At 40.6% G+C, this 21,197-nt stretch overlaps 1 protein-coding gene across 1 annotated transcript in view; it reads right to left on the bottom strand.

Moving 5' to 3' along the window:
- The window catches only part of CHD7 (chromodomain helicase DNA binding protein 7), a 140,566-nt gene that overhangs the window by 46,904 nt on the left and 72,465 nt on the right, over nt 1-21,197 (bottom strand). The window contains 3 exon segments of the mRNA XM_033155291.1: nt 4,876-4,941; nt 7,016-7,153; nt 12,164-12,302. Coding sequence (XP_033011182.1) covers nt 4,876-4,941; nt 7,016-7,153; nt 12,164-12,302 — 343 coding nt within the window.

The raw sequence follows: 21,197 nt of genomic DNA, 5'->3' as shown, positions 1-21,197 counted from the left end.
ATAATGCTAAGGTATGGTTTGTTTAGATCAACCATTATTTGTTCCATTGTGTGAACCCAACCCAGTACAGTCGTACCTTGGATCTCAAACACCTTGGTTCCTGAGCAAATCAGCTTCCGAACGATCAAAACCCAAAAGAGAGTGTTCTGGTTTTCGAACATTCTTTTGGAAGCCAAACATCCAATGGGGCTTCCACGGCTTCCGAATGGCTGCAATCAGAAGTCCCACTTTGGTTTCCAAATGTTTTGGAAGTCAAACGGACTTCCAGAACAGATTCTGTTTGACTTCCGAGGTATGACTGTAGTTTATCCATAGCTTGTTTCTTCCCAACAAACCACAATCATTAGCCATGGTTTGTGGATGACTTATGAAGCTTGGCTTATTATGTCCAAACCTGATATCGTTTATTGCCCCGCCCCAGATGCTCACTGAAACCATGTGGCAAGAGGTAGAAAAACAAATCCGTTCGCATGGCTAAGTGGCTCTCACTGGTGCTTTGTCTCATAAACTCACTCCTAACTCTGCTTGCCAACAAACTTCTTTTCCTGCCTCTCTCTACATCCTCCCTCACAAGGCAGGTAGCTTTCCAGCTGCTGCCAAGGAGGAGGAAATTTAAAGTGATCACAGGCCAGTTCATCCTACTAACATCTAAAATAGGATGAATAAGGAAGCAACCAAGTTAAACCAACCATACACAGTACACCAATTTACTTTATTAAATTGTAGCACCATTTATATATGATTTGTTAAAAAACATAGGGATACCCAGCAATTGTTGGGAAAAAATACTATTATTGGACAAAACAAAAAACATTCACGTGAGATTGCAATCAACACCCAATACTGCCCATAAGAAAAGACTATTGCTTGCAACTTGCAACTCATGGCTTCAGAGTAATTAGCACCTTCTGTGCAAACATCTGATTAACAACCCACATGATGCCCTGAAGTCTCCATTCTGTTTTCACAAACCTAGAAACAATAATCCCTGACCTTGGTGTTTTTGTGTTTCTGTGTGTATTCTGCACCTTCTTTAAGAGGTGGGCTTCCCAGACCCACAGTAGGAATTCTGAAATCTGCCTCCATCTGCTCCATTTTCTAGTGCAATGAACTAGCAAAATGATGTGTTGGTCAGGAGTAGCAACCCTCCAGAACGGCCTCCCCAAACCTTTTAAAACTATTGCCTCTGCTGTCTGAATAGGACAGATAGGATAGCCAATTTATAGCATCCTTTGACTCTCAGAGGGCATGGGATGAGGAGGTCACAATGTTCATCATTCTTTTTTACCACATGTACAGGAGGGACTTGCAGATCAGTTTCTGAATGATGCCATTTCCGCCGGCTCTTCGAGATGTGCCACTGCAATGCCACTCTCTTCAGGGGAAAGACCCAGACCAGCCAAATGTCCCAGCCAGATGGGTGGGATATAAATAAATTATCATTATCAACATCATCCAGGAAACCAAGTCACTTGCACCAGGCACAACATTAGTTTCAAGTTTCTGACCTGATGTGCACGAAACACTAAGGGACAGTTTGTTTAGCTTAACCATAGTTTGACAGTCCACTAGCTTAACCAAGACTTGTTTGTTCCCAAGAAACCACAACTGCAAGCCACCTGGCCAGTCCAGAAAGACTCCTTTCTACAATTGAATGGGAGATTGTGGACTCTCCTTCCTTGGAGGTTTTGAAGCAGAAGTTGGATGGCCATCTGCCATGGATGCTTTCACTGAGATTCCTGCATTGCAGGAGGTTGGATTGGATGACCCTTGGGGTCCATGATTCCTTCAGGGCAGGGTTGGGGCCAGCACTGCTACTACTTTCAAGCACATGCCTTTCTAGTGCTGCACCCACTGCCCTCTCCAATGATCCCCCTCTCAAGGTGCCACAACATCTTCAGGAACATTCTACACCGGGCATAGGCAAACTCGGCCCTCCATATGTTTTGGGACTACAACTCCCACCATCCCTGACCACTGGTCCTGTTAGCTAGGGATGATGGGAGTTGTAGTCCCAAAACAGCTGGAGGGCCAAGTTTGCCTATGCCTGTTGTACACACACTCTGATTGGTGGTGGAATGCCAGCATCCTCACTTTTGAGTACACTAAATATCCTGGCTGATCTACAACAGTGTGAAGTCATCAGAAATAGGCTAGAGTGACTGCATGTATGCATCAACATGTACAGTAGCCCAAGATCATTCCGCCTTTAGCATACACTTAATTCCCTTGATGTCCAAAGATCCAACCTTCTCCCTAGCCAGTTTCCTCCTTCTAATGGCTTTAAAGAATTTGTGACACTATTGGTCTCACACCCAACTCTTAGCTGAAAAATAAAGTTAATAAATGATTTCACTATGACTCTAGTTTGACAAACTAATTATATTTTATTGGTGTCATATTCTATAAAAATAGTGTAACACAAATTGCAAACAACTGGGGAACACTGTATTTCCTCAGTGACAACTTAAAAACTCCTTATTGGGCTATCAGGAAGCTCTGGGGGACAAAATATAAGAGAAAGCAAAACAGAAACCCAAAATGCACTGGATCCATAGTAAATAATTGAAGGGACCTATTATCCCTCAACAGTCTTAAGAAGATTTCCACCCCATGTGTATTAAAAATATGAATACAATATTGCAAGTTGGTTCTATGAGAGTGTTAAAGCCAACATTTTACTAAAGAGTAGAATTGATCCTTACAGTAAAATTTACTCCTGTGGTTCTATTCATCTCTGTTTTTCACTTCAGAAGCAATACATTTCAAAATACTGAAGATGTGGAGGCAGATAAATATCAGAGGACAACTGACCCCACAATTGTTGAGGGGTACTTCAGAATATACAATGCTGCAGTTGTCCTCAAAAAAGTTTACATTTCAAAAAGCTCCTGGAGCGATACCTTGGGAGAGTGAGCAAGCCAGCCAGCCAGCCAGCCAGCCAGCCAGCCAGCCAGCCAGCCAGTAAATCCTCCCACTTTCATTTCCTTCAACTTATTCGTTAAAGATCAATTTGGCTTTTTAATAAATTGAAAATAGCTTTGTTTTATACAAGTCAGCTAAACCATTTACAAGTGTTCAGTACAATAGTATTCAATTATTTAAAATATTATTCCCCCTTTAGATAGCCTCATCTTTAATTTTCCTTAATAATTTCATTCTAACTCTTGTTACACCTGATGAACACGTTGAAAACTTCTCAAATGGAACAGTTACATTATTTATCTGAAAAAAACTTTCTCCTTAACTTTTCCTACCATAGTCTATCAGTTAGTAACAAGTTTCTTAATATGCCTATGTTTGTCAAAGAAAAGTTACTTTAAAAAAATCTGCTGCCATTGGAACACAATCAAGAGACTAACTGTATATTGCATATGTTGAATACCTTGTAGCAAGTTCAGATGTTATAACATACCACTTTGTATGTTTTACATGCACTGGGGGGAAAGGGCAAAATCTCTGTTTTAAATGAGACAGATGTCAAGCATCTTTAACTGCAAAGATATATTGCTTTAAATTCAACAAGCACCATTTAAGCCAAGTCAACTACTTCAAAGAAATAACACACTGAGTTCGCAGTAAAAAGCAATCCCATAATAACCTGACCTCATGAAAACTCTGTAATATTCACTATTCATACAAATTAACCTATTAGCAACATACAAATAATTCCAAAGTATCTCACAGTAAGTCCTCTCAAAAGGGAAATCCAACCAATCACTCTCTTTATTCTAATTCTCAATGCTGAACTGAAGCTAGACACAAGCTTTTCGACACAAGCTGAACCAAAAAAAGCCTTTCCTTGCCTTGCTTTGCATTTGTCATATATATCTCATATTTTAATGATGGATCTCCTGTATAAATGTTGTCAATGCTTTTCTCCTGAGTTTTTTGTGTGTGTTCGTTATTGCTGTAAATATCTTGGAATGACCCTTAATGTTCAGGGGAAAGTTTTTGCAGTGGAAGAACCCTTCACTTCAAACAAAACTTGGAGGAAAGACAGTAAAATATGCTAAAATCATTTTCTTTTAAGAAGGGATGGGGAGCTGATTATTACAAGAGCAACATGGGAGAGATTGCCTAAGCGGCAACTTTCAAAAGCAGAAACTTTTTAAAAATGTATTTTTAGTAAAGATTTTCTTGATTTACACATACATTGCACATACCCTTGTAAATCAAGAAAATCTTTAATAAAAAATACTTTTAAAAAAGAAACTAGTAATTATACTAAAAATATTCTAAAAACTGGAGCAAAACTTACACTACTTAGTATTAACCACATTTAATGCTCCAAAGCAAAACTGAAGGTTTCTGAATGCCTCCATCTTGTGCCTCCTTGTACAAATGCAGAAAAAGTATTTGATGTTGTGAGTTAAACATTAATCCAGGCTAAATGTTCTTGGAATAGTGAGTTATATCACAGGAACAAAAGGCAGTGAACAAGCAGCATACAGAACTTGTCAAGTCTCAAATGTTCACATGACAGGTTCTGATAACACTTGCAAAAATATACATCTAATAATACCTCCCTATAAAGATCCCACTATTACAATAATGGAGTGTCCCAATCAGTATTTCCCCCCAGTATTTTGTTGCTATTTGTCTAAGGAAGCTGTTTTGTGGTGTTTCATCATCTTTTACTGTGAGCTTCCCATTTTCCAATTTCCTTGCACAGTACCTTGCTCATTATTAAGTAGTGATTTAAACCACTCATTTAAAAATCACCTTCATTTAATCTAGTGGGATAGGCAGATTAAACATGCATTTTCAGTTGCATATACAGGTTTTAAAACCACTTGTGAAATCCATTTTTTTGTTTAGCAATTATGAAATAAACAAGCACTGAGATATGAAGTTTTGTTTTGTTTAAATTACCTGCTTCTTGACTGTACGGCTACTCATGATTTTCTCTACAACAGGACCTTCAGCATCAGCAGATTCCTACAATTAAACATTTCACAGTAGTTACATAGGTGAAAAAAGTGCAAAGGAGCAACCAATCTGATTATAGAGATCCTGATGCTTTCTTTCAATATGAGGGTGAACATTATGGACTTCAGTTCAGTGGCACAAATTTTAAGAAAATAGCTTATCACTCCTTTTCTGGTGTTGCCAAGTTAATGGTAGCTGGGGCAGAATTGATATTCATGTTATTACCACACACACCCATTTTCTCCGACTCCTCCCGTGTCTGAAAAACCACCAAGAAGCAAAATAATAAATAAATAAACTCTAGACTATCTCTTGTTTCCCACATTTCCATGGATTCCCTGTGTATATATATTTAGCAGTGTTTCACATGCTGAAAAGGAGCAAGAGAAACTGAAAGAGAAGGATAAAGAACTGGAGGAAAAGGAAAAAAAGGAGGAAGAGAGCTTATGCCTCTGGAGCTACCAACATTAAGAAGAGCTATACTGGAGAAGCCCAACGGCTTACTGAGTCCAGTACTATGTTCTCATAGTGGGCAACCAAATGTCTATGAGAAGCTTACAAAACGTACATGAGTGTAATAACACTCACCTATTCATGAACCCTAGCAACTGGCATTCGTATGTAAAATGCCTGGTACAGGAGGTAATATATAGCCATCATGAGTTGTAAGAGCCAGTGTGGTATAGCAGTTAGAGTCAGACTATCACCAAGATCAGGTTCAAATCCTCACTTGGCCATGAGGCTCAATGGGTGGCTCTAAGTTAATCACAAATTCACAGCCAATAGGTTTGGCCTATATCTACCAGGAGAAAAATGTCTAAAGGCACATGATGCAGGTCATTAAAATTATTTATGGTGTGAAGACTGTTTGAGCATGAGTGAGAAGCTTTTCTTCTTCACTCCAAATGCTAGAATTCAGTGTCACCACTTTACAAAGAGGAACATTAATAGGCAAGAAAATAAGCACAACACAATTAACACACACTGCTTTCTACAAATTTGATTAATAATTGATTTGGGATAGACACAAGGAAGTACTTCTTCACACAATTTATAGAACTCACTAAAACAAGATGTTGTAAGAGTCACTCAGGTATCTTTTAAATCAAGAGCAGATAGATCCATGAGGATATGAATGGCTATTAGTCACATGGCTATATGGTATCTTCATGTTCAGAAGCATTATGCTTCCAGTTTCATATCCAGCTTTCATGCTTGGAAGCATCTTGCTGACTGCTGTTGGGAAGCAAGTTCTGGAGTAGATGGACCAAAGATTTGATCCAGAAAGCATCTTAAGGAAATTTTGTTGTTGTCATTTTGTTGTTACATAGCTTTGCAGTAATAATGACACCCTGAGTTTTGCAGAGAATAGGAATAAATTCTTCTGTACCTGATCAAAAACGTCAAATTTCAAAGCAATATTGATGCTCCTTATCCACACACCTCCTCTTGGAGATATTCAGCTCAAGATATCAGAAATAAAATTTAAGAAAACTTAACATATGAATTACCAATTTAATATTTAAGTGTGCACGCACTTTCAGCAATGGTTTCCCAAGTTAGTTAAGTGAAGCAGAGACATTAAAAAACTACTACAAAAAAATTGTTAAAGGAGTCATTTCACATTATCGCCCTTCATTTTATTCAACCTATTTTATCCATCATTTACATTACATAGAAAATAAAGCATATCCTGCTGGTTACTACAAGACAGTAATTTCATAAAGGGGTTCTTATAGTGCCTGACAGCAGGAGACAAGCTTAAGTGGTTTATTAAGTCATAGAAGCCAGACCACTGAATTCACAGAGGTAAATTCAGTCTCCTTGGAGCCTAGTTTTAGGCTTTACAACAGAGACCATTAATTTCACTAAATTGTGTTGAATTACATATTGTAGGCTTGTAAAGAAAACTTGAATGAGCACAGCCTTTAAGAACCTAAACAACTAATTTCCTTTGGCATGTTGAGCCAAGCTGAGATGGAAGTCCCTTGGAAGCAAAGTCAACACTTAAATGTTTTACAGCCTAAATGGTTATAGAGAATTTTCAGTCTAACCCATTTGAAGAGCATAAATATGAACAGACCTGTTGCTCAGACTGAGAAGTATTTGAAGGGGAGTTTCTTCCAGCACCATCTGCATCATCAACTTCTTCATCAGAAATCTTGAACTCAAGGTCTTCTGTGTAACGCTTTCTCTTAACCTGCCTGCTAGAGCGCCTCTTCTGAAAAAGAAAAAAACCATCCTGCATTGTAAAATTTCATCCTATTGATTAGCAGGGCTATAGTCCTCGAGAGAGAAATCTATTCCCCTTTGAAAGCAGAGGGAAGGAAGGAATTCAAGGGCCTTATCATAAAAGCAGGTGCCCCACCCATTCTACAGAATGGGAAACGATTCTGCTTTTCATTATGAAGCACAATTAAAACTTTCCAATAAATCGAATAAAAATAGAAGAAATCTATACTAGATGCCACAGGTGCCAGAGCACTACAGGAAAGAGGCCAGAGTGTGCCTCCTGGAGAAATTTCGCTTTAGAAGATTCCATATACAGGTAGAGATTTTCATGCTACCTATACATACAGTGAGGGAAAAAAGTATTTGATCCCCTGCTAAATTTGCCCATTTACCCTCTGATGAAGAAATGACCAGTCCATAATTTTAATAGTAGGTTTATTGTAGCTGTGAAAGACAGAATAACAACAGGAAAACCCCCAGAAACCCAGAAGACAAAAGTCAGAGATTGATCTGCATTATAATGAGTGAAATAAGTATTTGATTCCTTTGCAAAAGATGACTTAGTACTTGGTGGCAAAACCCTTGTTGGCAATTACAGAGGTCAGACATTTCTTGTAGGTGGCCACCAGGTTTGCACACATCTCAGGAGGTATTTTGTCCTACTCATCTTTGCAGATCCTCTCCAAGTCAGTAAGATTTCAAGGCTGATGTGTAGCTACTCGAACCTTCAGCTCCCTCCACAGATTTTCGATGGGATTAAGGTCTGGAGACTGGCTAGGCCACTCCAAGACCTTAATGTGCCTCTTCTTGAGCCACTCCTTTGTTGCATTGGGCATGTGTTTTGGGTCATTGTCATGCTGGAATACCCATCCTCGACCCATTTTCAATGCCCTGGCTGAGGTAAGGAGGTGCTCACCCAAGATTTGACGATACATGGTCCTGTCCATCGTCCCTTTGATGCGGTGAAGGTGTCCTGTCCCCTTAGCAGAAGAACACCCCCAAAGCATAATATTTTCCCCTCCATGTTTGACGGTGGGGATGGTGTTCTTGGGGTCGTAGGCAGCATTCCTCCTCCTCCAAGCATGGAGAGTTGAGTTGATGCCAGAGAGCTTGATTTTGGTCTCATCTGACCACTTCACTTTCACCCAGTTCTCCTCTGGGTCATTCAGGTGTGTATTGGCAAACTGCAGACGGGCCTGTACATGTGTTGTCTTGAGCAAGGGGACCTTGCGGGCTCTGCAAGATCTCAGTTCTTCACGGCGTAGTGTGTTACCAACTGTTTTCATGGTGACTATGGTCCCAGCTTCCCTGAGATCATTGACAAGTTCCCCCCATGTAGTTCTGGGCTGCTTCATCACCGTTCTCCTGATCATTGCAACTCCACGAGATGAGATCTTGCATGGAGCCCCAGGTCGAGGGAGGTTGACAGTTATTTTGTGTTTCTTCCATTTGCGAATTATTGCACCAACTGTTGTCACCTTCTCACCAAGCTGCTTGGCAATAGACTTGTAGCCCAGACCAGCCTTGTGCAGATCTACAATCTTGTCCCTGACATCCTTGGACAGCTCTTTGGTCTTGGTCATGGTGGCTACTTCGGAATCTGCTGGATTTATTGCTTCTGTCGACAGGTGTCTTTTGTACAGGTACTGTAACAAGCCGGGATTACAGGTAAGACCTCTCCTTTACAGCAGGTGCTTCTAATCTCAGCTCGTTACATACAGTGAAGATACCAGGTAGCCTGACATCTGGCTGGTTGATAGGGGATCAAATACTTATTTCAATCATTATAATGCAGATCAATCTCTGACTTTTGTCTTCTGGGTTTCTGGGGGTTTTCCTGTTGTTATTCTGTCTCTCACAGCTACAATAAACCTACCATTAAAATTATGGACAGTTTCAATGATGCATCTGTAAAACTGGATCAACACTTCCTGGGGCAATTTAAATTTCCTTAGTTGACGCAGGAAATACAACCTCTGGTGGACCTCTTTAATAATACTGTTGATGTTGCCTGACCAATTTAAGTTTTGAGAAATTATAGAGCCCAGGAACTTAAAGGACCCTACTACTACAACCATGTTACCAAGGATGGAAAGTGGCGGCAGGACAGAAGATTGTGTGCCTACTTGTTGCATTTTGCAGAAGAAAACTATTAGTATGTTCAGAACCCAATAGGGATGCAGCCAGACCACTATGTGGTCCTGCCATTATTATTATTAATAATAATTATTATTATTTTCAGCTTGTGCAGCCTGAGGATGTTGACAAGCTACTTGGAGCATTGAAATCAATCACCTGGCACACTGGATTTGCTCATCTTTGCTAATAAAATCTGCTAAGACTGGGTATCTATACAGACCCTGTTAAGGAACTATGTAGTTTGTTTACTTATTTATTTAAATATTTAGGTATTTATTAAATATTTCTAATCTAGCCCATTAGTTCATCTCAGGGTGGCAAAAAACAACAATTCCTGCACACAAAAAATACAAATATAATAATTTGTAATAGCCATGTTCATAATAGCCATATTCAGCATAAAAATATTCAGTAGCAATGAATAACACTGGTCAAACACTGAACTACCCCCCACATGACCCAAATGCCTGAGTAAAAAGCCAGGTTTTAACTTAGTGGTGAAATATAGCCAACAACAGGGACAGCTGGGCCTCCAAGGCAGGAACATTCCGTAACAGGGTCACTACAGCAAAAAGAACTCTCTGTACAGCTCCCAGAGGTGGGATGTGAGTAGGGCTGCCACCCACCAGCAGGCCATAATTCTTGGGCAGGAATATATGTGGTGTTCCCTCAGGTACTGAGGACCCAAGCTATTTAGTCTAAGCATCTTCACTATTGCCTTGAATGCAAACTGAAGCATATTGGCACCCAGTGCAGCTTCTTTAGAGCTGGTGGTCTATGAAATGCCTGAAAGGTTGAATCAAGGAGCAGATTACATACTTGTTCCTTCAGGAGAAATGCAACCAGGTCTAATTCCAGCTACCATGAAGGTGGAAGTGGTAAAATCATTATAAAGACAACAAATTTAAATCCACTGGCTCTGGAAAATTAATCACCCAATCTCAAATTTACCATTTTTAATGACGTTCCAAGAAGATGAATGTTCCCAGCTACAGACTTTTCTGATTTTTGGTTTTGGGACAGAAATCACCTTGGTAGATGATTTACACCAGGGAATCAATGTGAAAAGTGTGACCCTGTTGGTTTTGCTGCACCTCACAGCAGCTTTGTATACCACTGACCATGGTGGGGAATGGATCTAGATGGTGGTGCTGGGAGATTTCTGTTCTACTCCTATACCAGAGGCTTTCAGTGTGCCTCGAGGTTCTACTGTACCTAGTTCCCCATGGTTTGTCAACATCTATACCAGAGTTGGGGAACCTGTAGCCCTGCAGATATTGTATTAATACAGCAACTCCACTCGAGAGCCAGTGTGGTGTAGTGGTTAAGAGCGGTAGACTCGTTATCTGGGGAACCGGGTTCGTGTCTCCACTCCTCCACATGCAGCTGCTGGGTGACCTTGGGCTAGTCACACTTCTCTGAAGTCTCTCAGCCCCACTCACCTCACAGAGTGTTTGTTGTGGGGGAGGAAGGGAAAGGAGAATGTTAGCCTCCTTCGGGTAGTGAAAAGCGGGATATCAAATCCAAACTCTTCTTCCTATGAAGAGGCAGGTGTGCAACTTGGGGCTGCTCCTGGATTAGCCACCTACCACGGAGGCACCAGTGGCAGGAGGGGACAGGACCATTCTGCATTTCATTAACTGCTGTGCTTCAGATTTACTGGTCATTTTACAGGATGCATGCATTTTAAAATTGCTATTTTTATATATTATCACATTTGATTTTAGAACTGTAAACTGTCTCGTGAGAGCATTTATATCCTGAAAATTGGTTTAGAAATCTTTTTATAAACCACCTGGTCAATGATCACTACTATATTCCCATTTTTCCATGCGTTGCCCAGTTTCAAATATAAATTTGTATATACTGCTGCATTTTTAGAATAATTATGGAGAATGTTAGATTCTGCATTCAACACTACTTTCTGAACAGCCCCAATAGCCAATTTTGAAGCCACCTAACTGAGAAGCCTATTGTCCCCTGAAACTTGGTGACTGGAGATGGAAAGACCTTGGTTGTAAGTGTTTCACTCCAAAACTGCTGCTGCTTGTCCTTAGGGCAGAGAAGAGAAAACAAGAGATATACAGTGGTACCTCAGTTGTTGAATGTAATCCATTCCAGAAGACTGCTTGACTTCTGAAATGTTTGACAACCGAGGAGGAAAGGGCAGCTAATGAAGTCAATGGAGAAAAAAGAAGAAAACACACAGCGGAAGCCGTTCGACTTCCGAGGTGCATTTGAAAACGGAAGCAATTACTTCCGGGTTTTCAGCATTCGGCTTCCAAAATGTTCGGCTTCTGAGACGCTCGAAAACCAAGGTACCACTGTACAATCTTTGGATCTATTAAAAAGCTTGAGGTCTCATGTCTAACTTGCATCTTTATAGATGATGCAGAGCAACTGAAAAGACTCTGAAGTTGAGGACTGTTCTTGAACAAGACTTGGAAAAGAGAGAATTGGTTTCTGACTCACTAAATTTTTAGGAATATTTGAGAGTGTCAACCAAAATATATATGAAGTGACTCAGTAGGCATTATATACTTGGATTTTGAAAAAGCTTTTGGCAGAGCTTCTCATCAAAGGCCAGTAAGATAATTTAGTTAAATAAAAAGAGCACAAGTCCTCTTATTGATTAGAAATTGTCTTAAAATGTGATGCATAAGGTAGGAATAATAGGAGAGGAGGAAGCACAGTGGCCCCCCTTCTAGAATCCTAGCCGTGCTAGAGAAGGAAGGGGAGCACACAAGCTCAAGGCTCACTGTTGCTTTTTCTCCTAACACTAAGCCACAGTTCACTGTTATTTCTAAATGAGACCATTGTGCTCTATAATTATGCATGAAAATATAACCAGTGGTATTACCTGAACTCCTGCATCATCATCTTCTTCAGGATGTGGTGACCCTGGTGGTGTTTTTTCTAAATCTGAGTTTTCAGAACCTTCTTTTCCCTTGTTGACTTTTTTCTTCACAGCATTGGATTCCAATTCTGGTTTCTTGTTACTAAAACGTGAGTGGTTGAATAAACAAAGCTTTTTACACCACATGGAATGGAACACACTTGAAACCATTTCATCATATCTACCTCAATAACCCCAACCTAATTCAAAATTTTAAAAATGTATTTGCTGTTTAGTCGTTTAGTTGTGTCCGACTCTGCGTGACCCCATGGAGCAGAGCACGCCAGGGACTCCTGTCTTCAAAAATGTATTAAATGCATCCTATTACTACTACCTGTTAAATCTCTGCAATATACTTTTCTACTAGCTTCATCCAGTAGAACACAAACCTTTTTTTTTTTAAAGCATGCTAGCTCAACAGCCAGTGCCTATTAGACACACAGGAGCTTAGAGTGGGGTGATTTATAACAGTATTCAAAATGACCAATCTTGGATATATTAGTGATTAAATTACACAAAACCTGTGTATGTTAAGGGCTTGTGTTGTTCTTTTTTCTCTTTTATAAGTCTTCATCTTTCTAAAAGTGGGAATCATACCACAGGACGTGCCTTGGCATTAAAATGGGGGAAAGGATAGAGTTGGATGACATGCAGGAAAATCCTGCCCTAGTAAAGAAAGTCCTGGTTCTCCTAAAACCAGTAAGGTTTGAGGGCTATACACTCACTCTGACCTCAGAATGCCGGCAGCAAGCAGGTAGAAGTCTTTACTTGCCAGAACAGGGTTAGGTGCTTCCCCTTCAACATATCAAAGCCATGCTAGAATTCAAAGCTACAATTATCTTCAACTTGAGGTTTTTGAATACCATGTGCACAATGTGTAAAACAATAAAGAAATAAAATTCTGAGTCAGCTCAATGTGAATGTTAGGAGTATTTTCTATGGAAGCAGCTTTCCTATCAAAATTCTTATGAATGCTCAGGTGTCATTCCTCTGATACATTTTGCAATTCTCATTCTTTCTCTTTCCCTCCCGCTCTCACACATACAGGTTCTTGTGTGTAAAAGTGCAACTGTATCATGAAGATGAAATAGCATACATATCCAGTATTCACTTCTGTCCCCCTTCCCAATTCTAAGTTCCTAAAACGCCTACATTCATTGCTTCTGGCAATTATATTTGTGGCTTTTAACCTAAATACTCAAAATTAACGTCAGAAGAAAAATAAGACAGGAGATATTTGAACATTTATAAATTGAAAACACTGTTTCATATAAAGGTCTATAACATGAGGTACCTTAATTAAGTGCTCCATTTCTTTTTTAATATAGAAGTTGAAGAATACAGATTTTAAATATTTATTAAATAATTTCAAAAACTCAGATTATGAAGAACAATATACACGCACACACACAATGTCTATGAGAACCTGACATTACTAAGAATGTTTGATATCTTTAGAAGGAATGCAAGACAATTTTTTTAAAATCAATCTGTACAACAGTTCCTTTTGCAACTGCCCTAGTGTGCATACTACACATGGACAGAAGTCTCCCCTACTATGAGGCTCCATTTCCAGCATTTATTTCCGCTCTAACTGCCACAAATTATACAATACTACAGCTGAACACTGGGCCCCTTTCCTTTCATCTGCACGCCAAGAGCAATCAGATTACCCTGGTAACCAGTGGTCACATGACCAGCACCTGCTCTTTTGGCTGGATGCCACTGACTAAAGCCATCTGCTTCCCTCAATCAGCTTTCAAACATTCTCAACACCTGCGCTGCAGCATTTTGTGGTTTCTTTTATCAAATCAGTGCAAAACTGCTTCCCAAACTTTACATATTTCTCAAATTTGTTTAAATCAAAGGTAAGCCTGTCGTAGTTGAGCTGCTGCCAGGTAAAGCAAGTTGACAGGCTAGTGCTTTTTGCTGGTGACCTCTATAAATCAGAGCTAAGCATACCATTTAATTTAATAACAGTTAGTGTACCCTGGGTGCACTACTGCATTTGAGTAACTGGCGTAACATATTGAAGAACAGCACAGGGCAGGTTTGATAAAATGTCAATTTGCTGAAAGGCTAGAAAGTGCTAATGATTCCGTCTTTTCTATTGTTCAGGACATAAAGAATCTCCAAGTGCTTGCAACATAGGAGGTTTCATGCAAGCCACATAGTGAAATTTAAGTAGAGTATCTGTATATTCAGAAAGCTTCTTCCCTTCTAGCTAGCAAGAGTATGAACTAAAACATTTTCATCACAGGCGACCTACCTCAAGTGTAGATAGACTTCAGTTCTGCAGAATCTACTTTTGTTTTATACTAGAACCTCAACATCCACCATCCATAGCGAAGTGCACAATATTGGCTCAGGGGGACAGGCATACAATTAAAAAGCAGGGTGCCTCCAAACACATGCTCAGCCCAGGAATTTGTTTTCGTTCACAGGACTGAGCTCTATACTTTCACACAAAAATTCAATCCTAATTTCTGCCCAAGCTTTATTCATTTCAGCAGCCTATTTTTTTGTTTCTGCTTTATTGTTGCTATTGTTGACTGATTGAAAGTTGGGAATCTTTATAAATCTACTGCAAGCCATCCAGTAGATGCTGATTTACCTTCTGCTCATCCATGACCTATATAATTCAACTTCCCTCCCTATGCAGTATTCTGACATAGGACTTCCAATAGTTGTTATATTCCTTTGAAACAGAAGCACAAACACACACTATTCATATGAGAGGCAAGACAACACACCTAGAATCCAATTTATTTCGACTCCAAATTTCAGACAAATAGCCAAGCCTAGGAAACCTATCTGTTTAATAAAATACTCGAATTAAAGGAAACAATTTAATACGGATTGTCTGCATTCTGTAGCAGGCAATTTAGAAAGAAAAGTTGAAGATATGCTCTGTCTCAGCTTCAGGTCTTCAGCTTGGTGATAAAACAATATAGATTTCACCTGCTGATTTGGAACATTAACTATCTACAATGGGCAACAATTACTTATAGTCCAATTTCAAAGGCATCCTGAAAGTATTCATAGCCACATTTACCTGCAGGTACTGCACATATGCCCCCCCCCAAAAAAACCCAGCCATTATCTGCATGCACACAATAACATTCATACACCTAATCATTGTATTCATAATTAGTACATTTGGGACAACTGGAGAGTGCACTGCTCTTACAAGTATTATTTATTGTTAAAAAATATATAGGGGGCAAATTACAAGTATTTTGAGAGCTGCTGTAGCAAGATATTTTGATGTTTCACACATGCACAGAATCAAGCCTAAATTAAGACATCCTATGCAACATGGATAAGCTCTGTCAAGTATGGTATAATGATGCGGAATGGACAAAATAGCACACTAGTAAAATAAGGTTAGAGATAAAGAAATACAGGGAACACTAAAAAGAATAGTTAGCAACACAACAGCAGAAAAGGCCTCAATGGCAGGAACTACAAAAGCAACTACTGCCAAACATGCAGCTGAGACAGAAACAACCAACAGGGCCAAATCAACCATTGCTTAAGCAGTAAAATTAGCATTTGATGTAATTGGAGATATATTTGTTTACAAGCTTATCCTACAAATTTTCCGAAGCTCGAGGACAGGCAACACTGCCATCATCATTTATACATAAAAACAAAGAATTCACATATTAAACAAGTTTGTAATTACTAAATTAAACAAACAGGTGCTAAAACACAACACTCTTTACTGCTCGAGCCCTGCCATCAAAAGGCTAGCCAATCAAGTTTGAGAGTCTAGTTCGAGTCTCTCTCTCTCTCTCTCTCTCTGTCTCTCTCTGTGTGTGTGTATTCTACAATCTTCAGGCACTTACCAAGAGTAGCTCTCTATGAAACCTTGAGAACATCAACATCATCATCATCATCATCATCATCATCATCATCATTTCAGCTTATTAGTTGCTTAATACAAAATGTCTTTATACCTATATACAGGAAACACTTTGGCCATTGGGACGGGGACTAATCAATTGTGGGTCTCCAATTGTGGGTCTTCTGCATCATCTAGTGGGGTTTTATTTCTTATGCTTAGATGGTCAACATTCACCATCCATGCCAGCTTGAGGGGTGCCAACTTGAATAAAATATTTTTTTTTGGGGGGGGGGGAACAGATAAGCCCCACCCCACTTAATTGATCACAAGATGTGGTGCACTCACACCATTTGAATGGCAATGCAAATCAACTTTGTGGGGGCCTGGCCCCCTCATATAGTTTATGGGGGAGCGAGGGGACATCTACCCCTAGGAGTTAGCTCCTATGCTTTGTAAATATGGATGCCTTGATTTATATAAGTGTGTTACCGCTTGGGGGGTATATTGTATGCTGCATGCTGCAATACCCTGCTACTGTAATGGTCAGTGATGGTGAGATCGTCAATAATGTTAACTATACTTTCATAAACCATTTTTTAAAAATGACTCTGGGAAACTAGGCATAATCTCAGGTACAATGGGCTCAATATACCGTATTTTTTGCTCCATAGGGTGCACCGGATCATAGGGTGCACCTCATTTTTAGAGGAGGAAACAAGGGGGAATTTTTTTTTCTGGTTTTCCTCCTCTAAAAGCCCTGTTGTTGTTTTTTTGAGGATCAGCTAAAAGTTTTGCAGCTTTTTTTGCAAAGGGAAAAGCCCTGTTTTTTGAGGATCAGCTCAGATTTGTGCAACTTTTTTTGCAAAGGGGGGAAAGCAAAGCTTCTTTTGCAAAGGGGGGGGGAAGCAAAGAGGAAAAGCCCCGTTTTTGTGGGGTTCAACTCACATTTCTACAGCTTCTTAAGGAAAGGGAGCCGTTTCTACAGTTTCCAGACAGATAATCTAATCAGCCAGTCACATGTCGCTGGGGAAACAAACAACCTCCCTCTGCAGCACATTCAACAATGGAGGCTGGCTGCAGGAAACTCCTGCAGCCAATCGGAAGCCCTGTCAGATGTTTGGAACACTCAATTCTGGGTTTGCAGCGTTCGGGAGCCAGAACATTCGACTCGCAAGGCATTTGGGAGCCAAGGTACGACTGTACATTAAGACCAGCACATTAAATTTTGCTGACAACACTGTTAGTAGTCAGAGGATACCAAAAATGTATAAAAATATCAGCAAGCATTCTGTGTTAGGAGATAGTGTGTGATCAGGCTTTTACCTAAGCCAAACCATGACTTAGCACAGGGGTCGGCAAGGCTTACCAGGCATGGGCCAGATCACTCTCCTCCGTGGGCTGTGCCGGCACAGCGTGACGCCAAAAATCACACCTGTGCCATGTCCATGGTGCCGGAAATCGCTTCTGCACGTGCCCAGATGCTGAAAATCGCACCTGCGCAGAAGCTATTTCTGGCGTCTGGGTATGCGCAGAAGCGATTTCCGGAACCACGGAAGAGAGACCCCACGCCATGCTGTGCTGGTTAAATGGCCTCTGTAGGCCCATTTTCAGCCCATGGGCCTTAGGTTGCCGACCCCTGACTTAGCAGGAGTGAGCAAATATGTGGACTGCTGGTGAGGAGACTACAGCCACTTCTCCCCAGTCTTTCTGCTGCTGTACCATGGTTTGACTTAGCATGTCACCCAAAGCCAGGTTTAGTTCTTTCCAAATAAATAACAAGTTGTAACCAAGGTTTATCCTATGGTTTGAAGCTCATAGTTTGTCTGCGAGATCTAAACCCTGAGACTGGATTAGGATGACACACTAAGCAATACAATGGTATAACTCAGCACAACAACAGAATGACTAGAGAGGAACAAAGCAGTGACAATCTCTCTGGAAGTCTGTACATTTTCTTGTTTGTGCTAAGCAGCTAAGCCATGGTTTGGTTCAGTATTGTGTATGAATGTGGACAGAATGATCTGCATCATTTAGAGCTGTTCAGTAGTGGAACAGTCTCCCACGAGAGGTGGTGGACTCTTCTTCCTTGGAGGTTTTTAAACAGGGGTTGGATGGTCATCTGTCATGGATGCTTTAGCTCAAATTCCTGCATTGCAGTGGGTTGGACTAGATGACCCTTGGGTCCCATTCCAACTCTATGATTCTATGAACCTCTGGAAAATCAAGTAAAGAAACACGTAAAGCATAGTACAAGGACCAAACTCAAAGGGGCTATCTATGACAGAGGGTTAAAGAATTCTCATAAAATCAAATTGATGAGAAGTCGTCCTATTCACAATGTGGCAATGTCAAGAGCAGATCCAGAATGAATCCACAAGATATAAGGTTAAGTTACAGAGAGAATAAATTTCATCAGTGTCAGGTATTCCCAATTTTCCCCTCCCAACATATTAAAAAGCCTGATAACTATGATTACTTTAGAATGAGATTATCTAGAATTAGAAATCAGTTTATTTGCATCCAGGCCCCAGTCAGATACACTGAATAAGCACTGATGAATCAGATGCTGGATCAAATGAAAAATGGAACTATGACTTCTAACAACCAGTCTTAGAAACTGAGGTATGAAAGCTAGGAGCTAAATGGCCCCTTAAACTTAGGTTATGAGCACAACAAAATGTCTAGGCGCTTTTTGAATAACAAGAATACAAAGCAGAAAATGAATGAACAACAGCTAAATTATTATGTTGATTTTTCACATGGTCTAGTGCTTCCCCAGCCCACCCAGCCCCCAATACTCAGAGCTCAGAAATTGTTCACACTAATGAAATTCCCTGTCACAAAATGCACCTAGAACAATGGGAATTTCGATCACTGTGATGGTACTGAACTTCATGTCTCTTAAGCATCATTTCACACTTAAACATGATAATAATAAAAATAAGGATTTTATCTACAAGATAGATTTTACAAAAAAAAAAAAAACCAGAGTTCTGGTACTCTTTGGTTCCCTTCACACTTCACCAAGATGTACTCTATTCCATAGAATGACATATATTAAAGGACACTGCAATGATACAGGTATACTAAGTGCATAGATCTTTCAGGCATCTTTTAGTAGATTGCATAGCAGGTAGAGAGATGTACTTGAGATATTTTCACACACTCGCTTATTCACACCCACACCCACACCACAGCTATGTTAAAATCATAGAGAGGTGCAAGACTGTAAGCAGGATCCTGCTGGATTGGACCAAAGGCCTATCTTTTCCAGTGTCCTGTTTCCCAGTGTTTAATTAGATGCCTATGAGAAGACCACAAGGAGGACTTTTTTTAGTATGTATAACCTATTGTGGGGTGTTAGAGGAGGGATAGTACCTCTGGTGGGGGACATGTTGTGCTCCTTGTGGGGTAGTTTGTTGATATTAGGTCCCCACCCTGCACTCAGGCCCCAGCTGTGGCTCCTAGAAGTGTGTCGGCATGTGACTGTAGCCACACCTCAGGAAATGGCTTCAACTGGCCAGCTAAACCAGGTGAGGGTAGCCAATCACTTGATGAGTTAGGGACTTCCCTAGCTTGCGAAGACAGCTATTGTGATTAGTAACCCTTGGCAGCCTCATTTTCAATGAATTTGTCAAATCCAATTTTAAGGGGTCACTACTGCCCAAGCATCTTCCATTAATATGTGAAGGGCCCTGCTTGCACCAATGCAAAGAGAATTCTGTGTTTTAAAAAGTTTTATAGCACCCATTCAGAGCTCAGAATATGTAAGCTAACTTAATTTGCACAGCAGTTTTAGATTCACAGTCACATGCATACATTAAATTATATTTCTACCTATAAGCATGCATTGTAAAGGTAAAGGGCCCCCTGACCGTTAGGTCCAGTCGCGGACGACTCTGGGGTTGCGGTGCTCATCTTGTTCTACAGGCCGAGGGAGCCGGTGTACAGCTTCCAGGTCATGTGGCCAGCATGACTAAGCCGCTTCTTGCGAACCAGAGTAGTGCACGGAAATGCTGTTTGCCTTTCCGCCAGAGCAGTACCTATTTATCTACTTGCACTTTGATGTGCTTTCGAACTGCTAGGTTAGCAGGAGTAGGGACCGAGCAATGGGAGCTCACCCCGTCGTGGGGATTTGAACCACTGACCTTCTGATCGGCAAGCCCTAGGCCATGGGTAGGTAAACTAAGGCCCGGGGGCCTGATCCGGCCCAATCGCCTTCTCAATCCAGCCCGCCGACGGTCCAGGAATCAGTGTGTTTTTTACATGAGTAGAATGTGTCCTTTCATTAAAAATGCATCTCTGGGTTATTTGTGGGGCTTGCCTGGTGTTTTTACATGAGTAGAATGTGTGCTTTTATTTAAAATGCATCTCTGGGTTATTTGTGGGGCATAGGAATTCATTCTTCTTATTTTCAAAATATAGTCTGGCCCCCTGCTGAAAAAGTTTGCTGATCCCTGCCCTAGGCTCTGTGGTTTAGACCACAGTGCCACCCGCGTCCCAACAAGCGTGCATTGTATTGGAATACTAACTTTTTACAGGAATAGACTATGAGTAGGAAAGTGTTTGAAGAGTGTGGAAAAGTGATAATCTCTCTCTCAGAATTCCCAAGTGCTCTGCTTCCTCCTCCCACTCTATCTTATTTCTTTTCTCTCCCATCTTCCAAAAACTATCCTAGGTCTTTTACACTCCCCAACTTCCAACAGGTAAAAGGCTACAGAGTTTGGGTGTGCAAATCCCAGACTATTCAGAGGCTAGATCACTATGCTGTTCAGATGCTGTCTTTCCCATGAATAATCAATGAATAATCTAGGGAGAAAGAAGAAAAGGAGACACTGGAGCAGAATCATAGAATTGTAGAGTTGGAAGGGACCCTGAGGATGATCTAGTCCAGCCCCCTGCAGTGCAGGACTCTTTCACCCAATGTGGAGCTTGAACCCATGACCCTGGCATTAAGAGTTTCATGCTCTACCAACTGAGTTATCCCAGGAAATGAATTTGACAAAACTACCTGGGTCCACCTTTCACTACGTAAATCTATAGATACACATTACTTCACTTTCCATCCTTCCATCCTACAGGTGAAGAAGAAGAGTTTGGATTTGATATCCCGCTTTTCACTACCCGAAGGAGTCTCAAAGCGGCTAA

The sequence above is a fragment of the Lacerta agilis genome, chromosome 7, assembly GCF_009819535.1.
Source record: "Lacerta agilis isolate rLacAgi1 chromosome 7, rLacAgi1.pri, whole genome shotgun sequence".
In the NCBI taxonomy this organism is placed as follows: Eukaryota; Metazoa; Chordata; class Lepidosauria; order Squamata; family Lacertidae; genus Lacerta; species Lacerta agilis.
Note: the sequence above shows the minus strand (reverse complement) of the source record. Positions and strands in the feature narration are given on the sequence as shown.